The sequence below is a fragment of the Anabrus simplex genome, chromosome 1 (assembly GCF_040414725.1).
Source record: "Anabrus simplex isolate iqAnaSimp1 chromosome 1, ASM4041472v1, whole genome shotgun sequence".
Classification (NCBI taxonomy): Eukaryota; Metazoa; Arthropoda; class Insecta; order Orthoptera; family Tettigoniidae; genus Anabrus; species Anabrus simplex.
Genome location: NC_090265.1, coordinates 491,783,416 through 491,798,303, shown reverse-complemented (window position 1 = coordinate 491,798,303; position 14,888 = coordinate 491,783,416). Strand labels below are relative to the sequence as shown.

The 14,888-nt window shown below is 38.2% G+C and overlaps 1 protein-coding gene across 2 annotated transcripts in view; it reads left to right on the top strand.

Annotated features, from left to right (window-relative positions):
* ACC (acetyl-CoA carboxylase) overlaps positions 1-14,888 on the top strand; it is a 391,497-nt gene that overhangs the window by 275,309 nt on the left and 101,300 nt on the right. For both annotated transcript variants that reach the window (XM_067135322.2, XM_067135321.2), the window contains exons 15-22: positions 41-290; positions 7,434-7,537; positions 7,627-7,766; positions 7,996-8,165; positions 11,107-11,195; positions 11,640-11,789; positions 12,326-12,529; positions 12,669-12,787. In XM_067135322.2, the coding sequence (XP_066991423.2) occupies positions 41-290; positions 7,434-7,537; positions 7,627-7,766; positions 7,996-8,165; positions 11,107-11,195; positions 11,640-11,789; positions 12,326-12,529; positions 12,669-12,787 (1,226 nt within the window). The remainder of the gene's footprint in view (positions 1-40; positions 291-7,433; positions 7,538-7,626; positions 7,767-7,995; positions 8,166-11,106; positions 11,196-11,639; positions 11,790-12,325; positions 12,530-12,668; positions 12,788-14,888) is intronic.

Sequence of the window (14,888 nt, the reverse complement as noted above, 5' to 3'; positions counted from 1 at the left end):
ACTTTTGAACTCAACTATAACAAACTTATTTTGCTTTCAGGTCATGAAGATGGTGATGACTGTTACCTCAAGTGAGGCAGGGTCTGTATTTTATGTAAAACGTCCGGGTGCTGTTCTTGATGCTGGCTCACTCATTGCACACCTAGAGCTAGACGATGCCTCACTGGTAACTAGAGCTCAAGAGTACAAAGGACAGTTCCCTGAGTTGGATATGACTGTCCCAGCTATTAGCGAAAAACTGAATCATGTACATAACAGTTACCGGACCATGCTGGAAAATATCCTTGCAGGTAGGAAATAAGTTTTTATCAATGTTGAGACTGTTTTGAGAAAAATGTAATATAGAGAATAATGGATTCCATGTACTATCTGGTTCCTCGATTGATTTATCAGAATAGTGGTCTTCAGTTCAGAGGACCCTGGGTTTGATTCCCAGATGTATGTGGATTTTAACTACGTCTGGTTAGTTCATCAATCACAGGGACTTGATGTTTGTCTTAATGTGTGTTCAACCTTTGTCCTGTTTCTCAGTGGGGTCAGGTATGCACCAAGATGAATCTTTGTAGCGAGTTTTTATTACTGGATGCCCATCCTGACGTCAACCTCATCAGAGAAATTAATGAGATGAAATGATGGTGTAATATATGATAGTAGAAAGGGAGAGAGGGTGAAACCCAGTGCCAGCACATAGCCTACTCCTATCGAATAGCACCAAGGAGTCGGCTTAAGTCTTAACCTCTCCATCCGACGGATAGCTCATCATCAACAGTAGCATATGCCCTCATTCCATACGAACACTGCAAAGAGGTTTGAAATTGAATCCAGGATTTTTGTAGAAATTGTATACCACCACCTCTCTTACCCTGTCGGCCAACATTGTGATGGTGACATTTTTTTTTGACCCACGGGATTCGAAGCAGTTAACCACAGTGTCAGACTGTATAGACTTGACGCTTTAATGAACACGGCCACCAGGTGGGCTTTTGTGTTTGTCTTAATACACATCCTCATTTATCTGTTTGGAACATACAGCAGATCACACTTCAAAACACAACAGAAAAAAAATCAGTAGTGAATACATTCCTTTGCAATAGGATTGGTGTCAGGAAAGGCATCTGTCCGTCCAGCTGTAAAATGGGCTAAAGTCATATGACGTGTTGATACCAGGTAATCCACTTAAGGTCATAAGGATGTATATAAGCCCAAGTTCTGAATTAATATGATCATAAGATCAAGACTCATGGCAATGTACAAGGAATGTTGTAGTTGCGTGCAAACACAAGTTGGTTCAAAATCACTAGTAGGCTGAGACAGGGAAGTGTTCTATCGCCAATCCTCTTTACAATAGTAATGGATGACATCATGAGAACCGCAAAGGCAGCATATGGAGGAAGAGAAATGAACATGCTGTTATTTGCAGATAATATTGTGATTTGGCGAGAAGAAGACGTGAATGTTCAAGAACAGTTGGATGTGGTGAATGGGAAGATTGAAGAATGTGGATTGAAAATAAGTGCAGGAAAGAGTAAAAGTCTTGTTATGACTAGAGGGGAGAAAGAAGGGAAAGGTCAGATTAGACTTGCAAACAAGCCCCTGGAAGTAGTGTTGACGTTCAAACACCTGGGGAGTGAATTAATGGAGAATGCTCGATTGGATGCTGAAATTAGTAAGAGCATTCAATCTGGAAGTGGTTCCTATCATAGTGTAAGAAACAGGTTATGGGACAAAGATGTGCCAATGGAAGCAAAGGAAACTATGTACAAGATGTATTACGTACCCATAACAACTTATGGAGCAGAAACTTGGACAATGACAAAAAAGGATGAGAGTTGAATACAGGCAGCTGAAATGTTCTTGAAGAGTATGAAACAGAAGAGTAGAACAGACAAAATAAGGAATGAGAAAATCTGGGAAGAAATTGGAGTGGAAAAATTGAATTATCATCATCATCATCATCATCATCATCATCATCATCATCATCATCATCATCATCATCATATGGTAACTTACACAAAACAGTACAAAGATTAAATATACATGAACAGTAAGCACAAAATATTATATACATAATTACACGATATACGGTACACACAACATTGAAAACAATCATGCAAGCAAAAGGGTTCAAAGAGTTAGATCTAAATTCTCTAGCCATTGTATGACCTCAGCAGAAGCCACCACAGAGTCCTGGATAGATCCAGTGAATGCCTTTCCAATACATTCGATGACAATATGGTCGATAGTCTGCTTAACTACACCACAGTCACAGGCTGGAGAAGATCTTGTAACCCATTTAAGCATCATTGATCCACATCTCCTGTGGTTAGTACGGACTCTGTTGAGGGCTACCCATGTCTTGCGGGGCAAATCAAAGCCAGCTGGAAGGTTCTTATAATTGAAAAATGTCTGCCATTGAGTCGGATCTATGCTGTTTTGCTCGAAAAAATGAATGATAGAATAGAGAAGAGCCGATTAAGATGGTTTGAGCACATAAAGCGAATGAATGATGAAAGAATGCCAAATGCAAATGCAAGGAAGGAGCGGCCGCGGATGACCACAATTGAGATGGAAGGACACAATCCAACCCAATATTAGAGAAAGAAACTTGGACTGGGACACCGGGATTGCATCATAGACACATGACATTCAGCTTTGTTGTTAGTGAGACATGCTTTCCTGCTCGCTATCCTGCTGTTCCTTGCTGAAGCATATTTCCCATTCCTTCATACTGCGCAGCTAAATGCTCATTTCTTATCTAAATGAGACCTTGTATCTATGATTAATCAATGTCATCAATCACATTCCTTGCACTTGCGGAACATATTACACATTAGTAGCAAATGCTGGGGCATACATTTAAAAGTTTAATGAAAATGATAATATCCTTTTATTTTGCCATTTTAGGGCATAAAACTCAAAATATTATCTTCTTCTTCTTCTTAACATGCCTGTCCGCCTCGGGCGTTGGCAATCAACAGGGCTATTTGAAATTCGGAACAGTTCTGCAGATGTTTTGTTGAACCAGGTTTTAAGGTTAGCCAGGAAATTCTTCTTCGCCCAGGAGATCTTTTTCCTTCTATTTTCCCTTGCAGGATAAGTTGAAGCAGCTCATATCTTTTCTGATTCCTCATGATCCAAAATATTATGCATCTATTAATTTTTTTTTTTGCTATGGGCTTTGCGTCGCACCGACACAGATAGGTCTTATGGCGACGATGGGATAGGCAAGGCCTAGGAGTTGGAAGGAAGCGGCCGTGGCCTTAATTAAGGTACAGCCCCAGCATTTGCCTGGTGTGAAAATGGGAAACCACGGAAAACCATTTTCAGGGCTGCCGATAGTGGGATTCGAACCTACTATCTCCCGGATGCAAGCTCACAGCCGCGCGCCTCTACGCGCACGGCCAACTCGCCCGGTATGCATCTATTAAAAAAGACAACATATGCATTTTTATGCACAATGAAGATAGTCATATTCTGTTTAGATATTAGTGATTTGCATAAATAATTTATCAGCATATTCATGCAATGGTGAGAAAAATATATGCAATTGCACGAACTTCTGGTCTCTATTTATTATTGTTACAAATGATTTTCTGGAACCCACACAAGTGTTTTCATAATAAAGACACATCTGACCTGTACTGAGAGATTTGAAGTGGAAAGTTTGTGAAGAAGTACACCGTATCTCTTCCATGTGGTGCAACAGAAGAACAGATACTGTTGCCATCCACCAGCAGACTTGGACAGCTGTTCTTGATCCAACCATCTGGCTTGAAAGACATTCCTTGGCCAAGTAGTAGACTAGGAAAAGAAGAGCATTTATGAGCCATGAATCCCATATCTGAGTAAGAGACATAACATCCGTCCAGAAATCTGGTCCAGGATGGGTCTGCTATTTGGAAGCAGAGGCACTGTACCAAAACATGCCTGGGAAATCTTGAAAAAGCTTGGAATCCAGCGCATGACTCGGGAAAGAATTATGATGGACATTATAAAAGATTCAGTGACGACTTTAAATCATCACTTATAAACCAAACTCCGTGGCATGACAGCCCCTAAGATCCATGGCCTACTAAGCGACTGCTGCTCAGCCCGAAGGCCTGCAGATTACAAGGTGTCGTGTTGTCAGCATTACTGATCCTTTCAGCCGTTATTCTTGGCTTTCTAGACTGAATTATCACTTATACTACTCTTAAATGATAAAACATTGAGTGTTTTCTTTCTTTACATTATTTTAAATATTTTTGATTATCGTATAAATTGTAAACAATCAGGATCCTTGTGGTCATTCACAGTTTGCGAACTGATATCTTGTGAAAATGCTACTAAATGTGTTTTAATACAAATGTTATATTTTATGTAAGCCTTATGCATCTGTAGGGGCTGCCTGGCCGAGGTGGTAAAGGCGTGCTCAGTTTGCCCGGAAGGATGTGGGTTTGAATCCCCGTCAGGGAAGTCGTAAAATTTAAGATATGAGATTTCCGGAAGTGCATATGGCCCTGAGGTTCACTCAGCCTACACCAAAAATGAGTACCAGGTTAATTCCTGGGGAAAAGGTGGCCGGGCGTAGAGCTAACCACTCTACCCCATCAAGTGCCGAGGTTTCGGATAGTGGAAGCCTTTACCTTCCACCCCTCCCAAGGGCCTTCATGGCCTGTACGGAGAAGACTTTGCTTTGCTTTAATGCATCTGTAGTTGAGAAACATCAAGAGAATGATCAAAACATGTTCTATAATTTGTAATTTTTAATAAATTAACATTATAAAGTACAGGTTTGTAAAGGTAGATATATGCATCATTCCTTATAGATGAATAAATTGAATTTATCTTTCCATACTCTTTGCACTTGTTGTTTAGTTCTCTAAGCATTTTTTGGAGGGTCTTAGCGTTCTCAGCTATTGCTGCTATATCATCAGAGAACCAAATGCATTCAATTTTCTTGCCTCCAATGTTGGCTCCTCTCTTTCCATCCAAACTTCCGCAGATGATTTCCTCCAAGTAAAGGTTAAACAGAGTTGGTGATAAGCAGGAGCCCTGTCCAACTCCTCTCCCTAGTCTGATTTCTTCTATCAATGCTCCTCCTATTCTTACTCTTGCTGTTAGGTTGTAATACAATTCATTGATCTGTCCTCTCTCTCCATTCAATTCTGTGCTTTTTAAGTATTTTCATGAGCTTTTCTCACCTTACTCTATCAAATGCCTTCTCCAAGTCTATGAAAATGAAAAATGAATGAAAACCTACAACCTGTTTTCCAGTCATTGATCGGGTCAGGTATGTAATGAATGAAAGATATATAGGCTGTTATTACAATGGGGTTGCCACTCCCAAGGTGATTTATTAATGAGTGATAAATGCTATGAAATGATAATGGAGAATGTTGCTGGAATGAAAGATAACAGGGGAAAACCGGAGTACCCGGAGAAAAACCTGTCCCGCCTCCGCTTTGTCCAGCACAAATCTCACATGGAGTGACCGGGATTTGAACCACGGTATCCAGCGGTGAGAGGCCGACGCGCTGCCGCCTGAGCCACGGAGGCTACTCTCCAAGTCTATAATGACTACATATACATTTCTGTTCTTCTCTATGTACCCTTCTCCTATAACTCTCAGTTAATCTATGGCATTCTTTGTGTCTACCCCACGCCGAGATCTTCTCCAGTTTAATTCTCCATTCATATATAAATCCTTCTGTTAATTACTCATATTTAGCCACATGAGATATTAGTGTCCTGTGTTCTTCACTTTTATTATTTTCCTTTTTTTTCTATTGGTATTATAGTTTCAGCAAAATATTTCAGCCATTTTCCTTTTAAGTACATTTTTTAACAAAGTTTTACAAATATTCCCTTTTGCTTCTGCTGCAGGACCTTAAGTAGTTCAACTGGGATTTCATCTACACCAACTGCTTTTCCATTCTTCATTTCCCTAATGACTGCCTCGATTTCCTCTTCTAGTATACTGAAACCAATCTGAATTTTCATTCATTTAATTTTCCTTCTCCAGATTTATATTACTCTCATCTGCTTTGCTATTCAAATTACCGAGCTCGATAGCTGCAGTCGCTTAAGTGCGGCCAGTATCCAGTAATCGGGAGATAGTGGGTTCGAGCCCCACTGTCGGCAGCCCTGAAGATGGTTTTCCGTGGTTTCCCATTTTCACACCAGGCAAATGCCGGGACTGTACCTTAATTAAGGCCACGGCCGCTTCCGTCCCATTCCTAGGCCTTTCCTATCCTGTCGTCGCCATAAGACATATCTGTGTCGGTGCGACGTAAAGCAAATAGCTATTCAAATCATATAACCATTCTGTATACTCTTTCCATCATTCCTTAACTTCTTCAGGTTCACTTAATATCTCTCCATCCAACCTTTCAGTCAGTCATTCCACTTCTTTTCCTTGAGCTTCGTTGTATATCAGGTCAAATTTACCTTCTCTTTCCAACTGTTCTGTTTTGCTACAGGTTTCTCTGATCCTTTTTTTTTTTTTTTTGGCATGTGGCATGTTCAGTCTCTCCTCTTGGTTAATTATGTAATTTTTCTATGCATCATTCTTCCTTTCTCAGTGTTAACAGTTTCTTCTGTCCTCCATTTTGTCCAGCATTTCTTCAGTTACCTAGTCTTTTTTTTTTTTTTTTTTAAATTTTAGTTCTGCATTTTGTTCCCAGCACTTGTTTTGCTGTCTCTCTAAGTTCATTTCTGAACCTTTCCCATTTTTCATTAACACATTCTAGCACATTCTCAGTTTTCTTGTATTTAAACAAACCTCATCTCCAACTCTTTGACCGTGTCATTGTCTTTCAAATCTTCGATACATATCACTTCTCTCCCCTTGGATACCCTTACTTTTCAAAATTTAATTGACATCTCTGCAACAACTAGACTGTGATCAGAACAGATGTCTGGATAACTTTTAGCACTTTTTAAAAGATTCCTGTATCTTTGTTGAATCAGGATATAGTCTATTTGGTATCGTTCATTACTACAAGTGGTTCGAACCCACTATCTCCTGCCCCTAACCGCACAGCCAACTCGCCTGGTTTGTTCATTATTAATTCTAGATAAGTACACCTTTGCTTTTTACTGTTTTCAAACAGTGTATTGCCCATTGTGATGCTGTTCTGTCTACAGAAGTCAACTAACATCTGACTTAGGTCATCTCTAACTGTGAGCCCATATTTCTCAACTATTTTGTCATCCTGTCCTTATCCAGCAACAGCATTCCAGTCACCCATTATCACCACACATATTCTTTTCTGTTCCACTAATCTGCTCTATTTACTCATAGCACTCTTTTACCTTCTCTTCTGGGTGTTTGCTTGGCATGTAAACTTGAATTGTTATCAGATCTTTGTTATCAACTTTCAATCTTAGCATAAAGGTCTTTAGTTTTTTAAGTACCTAATTAATTTAGTGATTTTGTTTGTGATGTTTAGGATATTGTCTCCCTGACCCCTACCACTTGGCAAGGTTACGTGAGGTGATAGAGAAGTTTATGGCCTCCCTCAGGGATCCTAGTCTGCCACTCTTAGAACTTCAGGTGAGAAGATATACTTGATTTGAACAATTTAAATGAAAATTCCTTTGATAATCATTAATGAAGTTTAACTGTGGGATTCTTTCTTTTAGGAAGTAATGGCATCAATATCTGGACGAATTCCTATCTCAGTGGAGAAGAAAATTCGTAAACTCATGACTCTGTATGAACGGAACATAACCTCTGTTCTTGCTCAGTTCCCTAGTCAACAAATCGCCAGTGTCATAGATGGGTAAGTCAGCAATGATGTACATGTTGCCCTGATTCAGTTGTTAGGAGAGGACTCTAGGAATACACTTCTTGGATCATCTCTGTAATTTATTCTGCTTAAAAATTATCCACCAAATTCATTCCAATATTTCTAAAAATGTTAATTTGGATTTGATACAGTTTGTCATTATGTGCTGGTCTAGTCAATAGACTATGTACAAGAGACTTTCATGTTGCCTTCTGATTTCCAGACATGCTGCAAATCTCCAAAAGAGATCAGACCGCGATGTCTTCTTTATGACAACTCAGGGAATTGTACAATTGGTTCAGCGCTACAGGAATGGAATTCGTGGACGTATGAAGTCTGCTGTACATGAACTACTTCGGCAGTATTATGCTGTGGAGAGCCAGTTTCAGCATGGTAAAATCCTTTTATATATGAGCTTTTCTTATGATGATCAAAGAAAAATATATTTTAACTGCATGGGTGGGTGGGTAGGTGGATAGACGGATGGGCTTTTGCCACGTCAGCAAACAAGAGATAAAATGGAACATTTATTTACAATTATGATCCACCTGTTCAATACATTATGGAACATTACGAAAAGCGAAAGCAATACTAAAAAAGAAAAAAAAAGCTTTTTAAACAGCACATTAAACATTAAATATACACCAGATTGCAAATAACACTGACATTTTTCTCAAATAAAGTAAATGACTTAAATTACCCATCATAACTAGTTTGAGGTCACTTTTGATAGTTTATGAATAGACTTAGCACATAGTCAAGCTTGAAGATCTCTGTGAATTTCTCTCGCTCTGAAGAAGAATTGACACTTTAAATAGTGGTAGACCAGTTTAGGAATAATGTCCCAAGTGTGTTCATTACAACAGCTAGCTCCTGACGGCACAACTGAAATTGCCTCAGTCGAGTCAAGACACTCGTAAAAACTATCACCACACATTGAACTAAACGAGATGACATTATTTACATTTTGCAGAGAACTTTGCATCTCGTCTTCAGAAGAAAATCTCATCTGTTCATCAGCACAAGACTTCTCTAATGAAGGTTTGAATTTAACAATGCTTTACCGTTGGCATGATGAATAGAATACCTAGTGTGTTCTCTTATGAAAGTTTGAGCTCAGTTTTTCATGAATTTTCCTTTTTGTCTGGAAAAGAATGTCACACACACTTATAGATGGATGTGTTAGAAACCTCGTGTCACTGCTGGATCCATAATCTTTGACTTCCATAAGAACTAAAAAATTACTTGCATGACAGAGAGAACGGACACAGGATATACACTTGAAAAATTTTGTGGATTGCCTAACAATATTCCCGGCCACATGATAAACCAAACAGTTTTATAACGAAGTATCGGGGAAGGGGCTCAACTCCGGCAGAGCACTTCCTCAATCTTCAATGTACAAACAGTCTTGAATAACGAGGAAGTTCAACGTTTTCACTATCCACAATGAAGCAGTTTACCTTTATAATTAAATTTGCAGAAAAATGCGGCTCACAAATTGTGCCTTTGGCCGATAATTGCTTATCTTTTCATGGAATAAGTCATGTCACTGCCGGATCTGTAATTTTTAATTTCCATAAGAACTGAAAAATGACTTCCACTTGGAAGGATCAGCGAAGGGGCTCAATTCCGGCAAAGCATTTTCCCAATCTTCAATATACAGGCAGTCTTGAATATCGAGGATGGTCAATGTTTTCACCATCCACAAAAAAAAAAAAAAAAAAAAAAAAAAAAAAAAAAAAAAAAAAAAAAAAAAAAAACAGTCTGCTTTTATAATTAAATTTGCAGGAAAATGCAGATCACATATTGTGCCTTTGGCTGATAATTGCTTATCTTTTCATGGAATAATTCTCGCCTACTTCACAAATATTTTCTTTTGGTTGTGTAAAAAATTGTCTACCATCAAGCTTCCTTCCATAACATGATTTGCAACTAGGAATGAAACAGTACGACATTTTCTGGAAATAATAGAAAACTAGTTGATTGCACACACAAAGCACTGCACAGATACTAACACAGACTTTCGGAAAATATTAAAACAAGCAAATTGCGTCGGTAAACGTTAAAATTATCACCATGACTTTACGCACTCACGCTATTACCCTCGTCGACAATTTGGCGCACATGTTATCGCGGCTGCTGCGTTGCGACTGCAGCACCACACTCCGGCGGGGCCATCAACGACAATGTTGAGAGAGAATGGACTCAGTACTGAGTTTTAATGAATTTCATAGAATAAAAAGACCCTTTTAAATGTACATGCTCCCAAACATTGAAGTCATTTTAGTTCAAATTATTTTAAATGTGTGTTTTAAAAATGTGATCCCTTTACTTCTCTTTTCCAAATTCAAAAATCTTCCTTGTGGTGAGAACAATGATATTCAATTGCAAGAGCCTGAAATACCAACAACATACTTCCAAGAGTACTTCCCTGAAAATTTCTTGGAAAGAGCAGCACTGTTCCTGCCAATACTACCAACAAGAGAACTGAAACTGCCTCCTATACCAATGGAAATGAAAGTTTTTTGTATTTTCTGTATGCTTGGTTGCATAAAATTTCCATAGCTGACTTTGGCCTGGAGTTCAAAATTTGGCATGGATCCCATAGCCATTTTTATAAGGTTTCAAGAGATAATACTGATATTTGTGAGGGTTCATTTTTCATCAAATTTTGAATTTAAAAAGTAAATCAAATATATTCTATTTAGATCAGGTGAATACATCAAAACAAGAAATAATATTAAGGAAGGAATTAGCTCCCACTCGGGTCTATAACGGGTAATTATTGAACTCTTTGAACATCAATGAAATATTTTTCATAAATTGTCTTCATATTTCTGTAAGCTTCGTTTTCAAACAGCTTTTGTGGGCCGCAAAATGTGCCGTTGCGGGCCTCGTGGCCCGCGGGCCACCAGTTGTTGGAAACCCCTGGTTTAGAGAATGAAAGTCACAAAGGATATACTGTACATCCTCTTTGTTGTTCTATTAATGGTTATTATTTGTAAGATAGGCTACTTGTATAAAGTAACGTCAAATCTTCCTGAGAATTTTAATTGGAAACATACCATATTCAATTTTAATTCAGTTTGTTCCGATTGAGATTTTCCTATTTGAGATTTGTAATGTGATGTTTGGGGTCCATGTTACTGTTTTGTTGGGCTTTTCTGCCTTCTCCCTGTGTTTGCAGTTGCAATAGTGCTTGAAAATGTTAGTTATATTCTAATTATCCCAATTACAGCATAATCTTGAGCTTGTAATTTCCATTCCTCATGCAGTGCAGTGTGGAGATCCATCTCATATTGTTGTATGCAATGTGTGTTTTGCTTTGCAGGTAGTTATGACAAGTGTGTAACAGCAATCCGAGAGAAACACAAAGATGATATGGCAGCTGTGACAAATACAATTTTCTCTCACTCTCAGGTAAGAATATGTTAGTTTTTAATCTTAAGGCAAGTGTATAGATGTTTTTCCTCTTTATAATATGAGTTGTTGACTCTGCAGGTTAACAGAAACCAACATTACTCAAAAGCAAGCGCACCATTATTGTTAAAATTCAGGTAGGCATAGCTTTCTCAAAAATTGTGTGATCATTCTATATTTCAAGCTTATGATTGCAGTCATTTAGGAAGCAATATCTGAACCCATGACATGTAAAGGCCTGCATGTTCCTGTGTGCTTAACAATATTTAGTGGTTGTCAGGTTGATTCGTTTTCCCCTTGGCAGTTATTCAGCTGATAAGACAGTTCAAGTTTTTTCAGCTTGTTGACTATAAAGAGTCCACAATTATTGATATTGTGGACATAGTTGTTAATCCACATTCAATTTTCTTTAGACTTGTTTTAACTTTCCTGTATTATTTTCAGGTTGCCAAAAAGAATATGTTAGTTACCATGTTGATAGATCATCTGTGGTCCAATGAACCTGGTTTGACTGATGAATTGGCCACCACTCTGAATGAACTGACGTCACTGAACAGGAGTGAACATTCTCGTGTTGCTCTCAGGGCCAGACAGGTAGATACTTCTTTCTGCTTTCAAAATATAACATACTGAATAGTAATGCTACTAGTAATATCAAGTCATGCGTAGAAAGATAGGAACACATAATGAGATATACTGAGCAAGTTAGCTGTGTGACACAGGTCACGTAGCTGTGTGCTTGGATTCAAGAGATGGTGGGTTCGAAACCATTTTCACACCAGGCAAATGCTTGGGCTGCACCTTGTTTAAGGCCATGGCTGCTTCCTTCCCTGACTTTGCCATTTCCTGTCCTATCGTCACCAAAAACCTAATGTGTAAATATTGGAAAGGAACAAGCACAACCTACTGTATATGTGTTAGTATGATGTTAAACTGCTAATAAAACAAAAACAAAAAGATAATGACAGCTACTTGTAATACACATTACAAAACAATAGATCTGGGAGAAAGAAATATTAAGAGCTACCAAATTTCTGAGCATTGAATATTTTTAAAATTCAGTTGTATATTTTTTGTCTGCTAAAGAAGTTCTATATTGAAACGAGGCACGAAATCATCTCTCATTAAAGGTGCTGATAGCTGCTCATCAACCAGCCTATGAGTTACGTCATAACCAAATGGAGTCTATTTTCCTCTCTGCAGTGGATATGTATGGCCATGACTTTCACCCTGAGAACCTGCAGAAGCTCATTATGTCAGAGACTTCAATCTTTGACATTCTGCATGATTTTTTTTATCACTCCAACAAGGCTGTACGTAATGCATCTCTAGAGGTGAGTGTATTTTTGTATGTCAGTATCAAAGTAAATTGTTGCCTTACTTTCATTTTATCTTCTTGTTCCTTTTTGAATATTCTATTTCTCTTTCTCTTCCCTAATGATGTTACAATTATCACAAATTTATTTCCAACAGGTCTATGTTCGGCGGGCATATATTTCATATGAACTGACCTGCCTTCAACTTCTAGAACTGTCTGGGGAGATCAGTCTTGTACATTTCCAATTCTTGTTACCATCATCACACCCCAACAGGTATGTATATATAATGGTACAACTTATCAGTAATTTGAATCAATTTTATGTACTTGAAAATGAAACACACACGCAAACAGTTTAACATCAAAATTAGGAAGGAGAACAGGCACTTACACATATGATCCTTCCTGTTACTGACTTATAAAACACGAAGTAAAGCCTGCCTGATGCCCATGATTGTTAAGGTGTCATATTTTTATGGTGTGAAACCATGATTACCTGGTTTGAGTACTGTTGGTGGAAAATTATTTAATTACCTGAATTTTGGGTGGCAGGCTAGGAGAGCTGGTGGTAATCACTAGATTGTGAGTCAAAAACCTGGATTCATCTCCAAACCTCTTTGCAGTGCTCTTATGGGGTGAGGGCATGTGATGCTGTTGATGGTGATTTGTCCATTGGATGGCAACATTAAGCCTTGAGTAGTGTAATGGTAAGGGTAGTGGGTCAGTAGAGCCCCACGGAATATTTTGTGAAGGGACAAATAGTAAAAGAAAAAATAAGAAATCGGTGAATACAAACAAGATAGTGTGGGCATAGCATGATACTCGAATTCTTGCTTACGTTATCTCTACTATGCTGATGAGAGACGATAGTAGATAGATATATATATATATACAGGATGAACCGAAATTCGCGCACTTGGGCGTTGCAGCGCGACTCCTCACATGCCAGCAATATAAAAAAATGTCTCTCACAAAAGTTCGTCCTGCAAGTATATCCGGCAGAAAAAGGACGTTGAAGAGTGGCAATCTGGCAACACTGTAACCACATGTAGGGTAACTACCTCTGTCAGTACATATTAGTTGTGCTGTACAGTTGGTGCAATGGATAGAGTTTTGGGTTAGCATGCAGGAGGTTGAGGGGTCGATCCTGGGTTGAGGCGTATGTTTTTTATTTCGTAAATGTAGTCCAGGTGGTATGGTATCTGGCATCTTAATCGTCAACAGTGAATAAATTCACGCCCATGATGTGGAAAGGGCGTCTTTCAAAGCTGACCAATGAAAACGATTGTTCGTCCATTTCTAGGATTGTAGTATGTAAGTGCAAATGGTTTCTAGAGAACCCACTGCAATCGCTGTGGACATTTTTTTTATTGCTGGCATGTGAGGAATCGTGCTGCAACGCCCGAGTGCGCGAATTTCGGTTCACCCTGTATAGCTATTCGAATAACAGGATCAATTGCAAGGAGAATCATGCATAAAATGCATTGCCATCATTAGCCTATGGAGAGGTCAGGCACCATAAACTCCCAAAATATATGTGTAGTGGAACAATATAAAGTGAGTAATATCAAGGCCCAAATGTTTGTATGAGAGGATGGCAGGATCATAAGTATGATATGGCCATGCATTTTACCCTGAGAATCTGCAGGAGCTCATTATGTCAGAGACTTCATTCTTTGATATTCTGCATGAATATATCTATTTCCGTAATAATAATAATAATAACTTAAATGTTTCCACCTTTTCAATACAATATATTCACAAGATTACAAAATTATACGGTACTAGTTTCGACCCCTAGATGGGTCGAAACTAGTACCGTATAATTTTGTAATCTTGTGAATATATTGTATTGAAAAGGTGGAAACATTTAAGTTATTATTATTATTATTATTACTTATATATTGTTCAATACGGACCAAAAACATGAAATTCATAACCATCAATATCTATTTCCTTCCAGCAGAAAAATAACACACAACAAATCAATCATAAGAAGGGAATATCTGATCACTTAACAGTGTCATCCATAATGTTTGATAATAGGCTATCGTCTGTAACCTCAAAGGGAACTATATAAATAGTGTGATGACGATAAAACTGTTTGTAACGTTAACCTCTCAAATGTCAATTTAAAAGCTATAATGTTCACAATTGTAATTCAATCATTGCCAAGATACAGGTATTACCAATGAATAAATACTCTCCCATATGAAAAGAGTACAGCATAAGCAAACCAACATTAAGAAAAGATTAATTACCCAAATGTTAATACGATGTGGCTATGCAGCATACCTGACACCATAGATAAGGGACAATGAATACAAACTGACCAAGTTAGACAATAGTAAGAGGAGGTTAAACAATCTACAGTA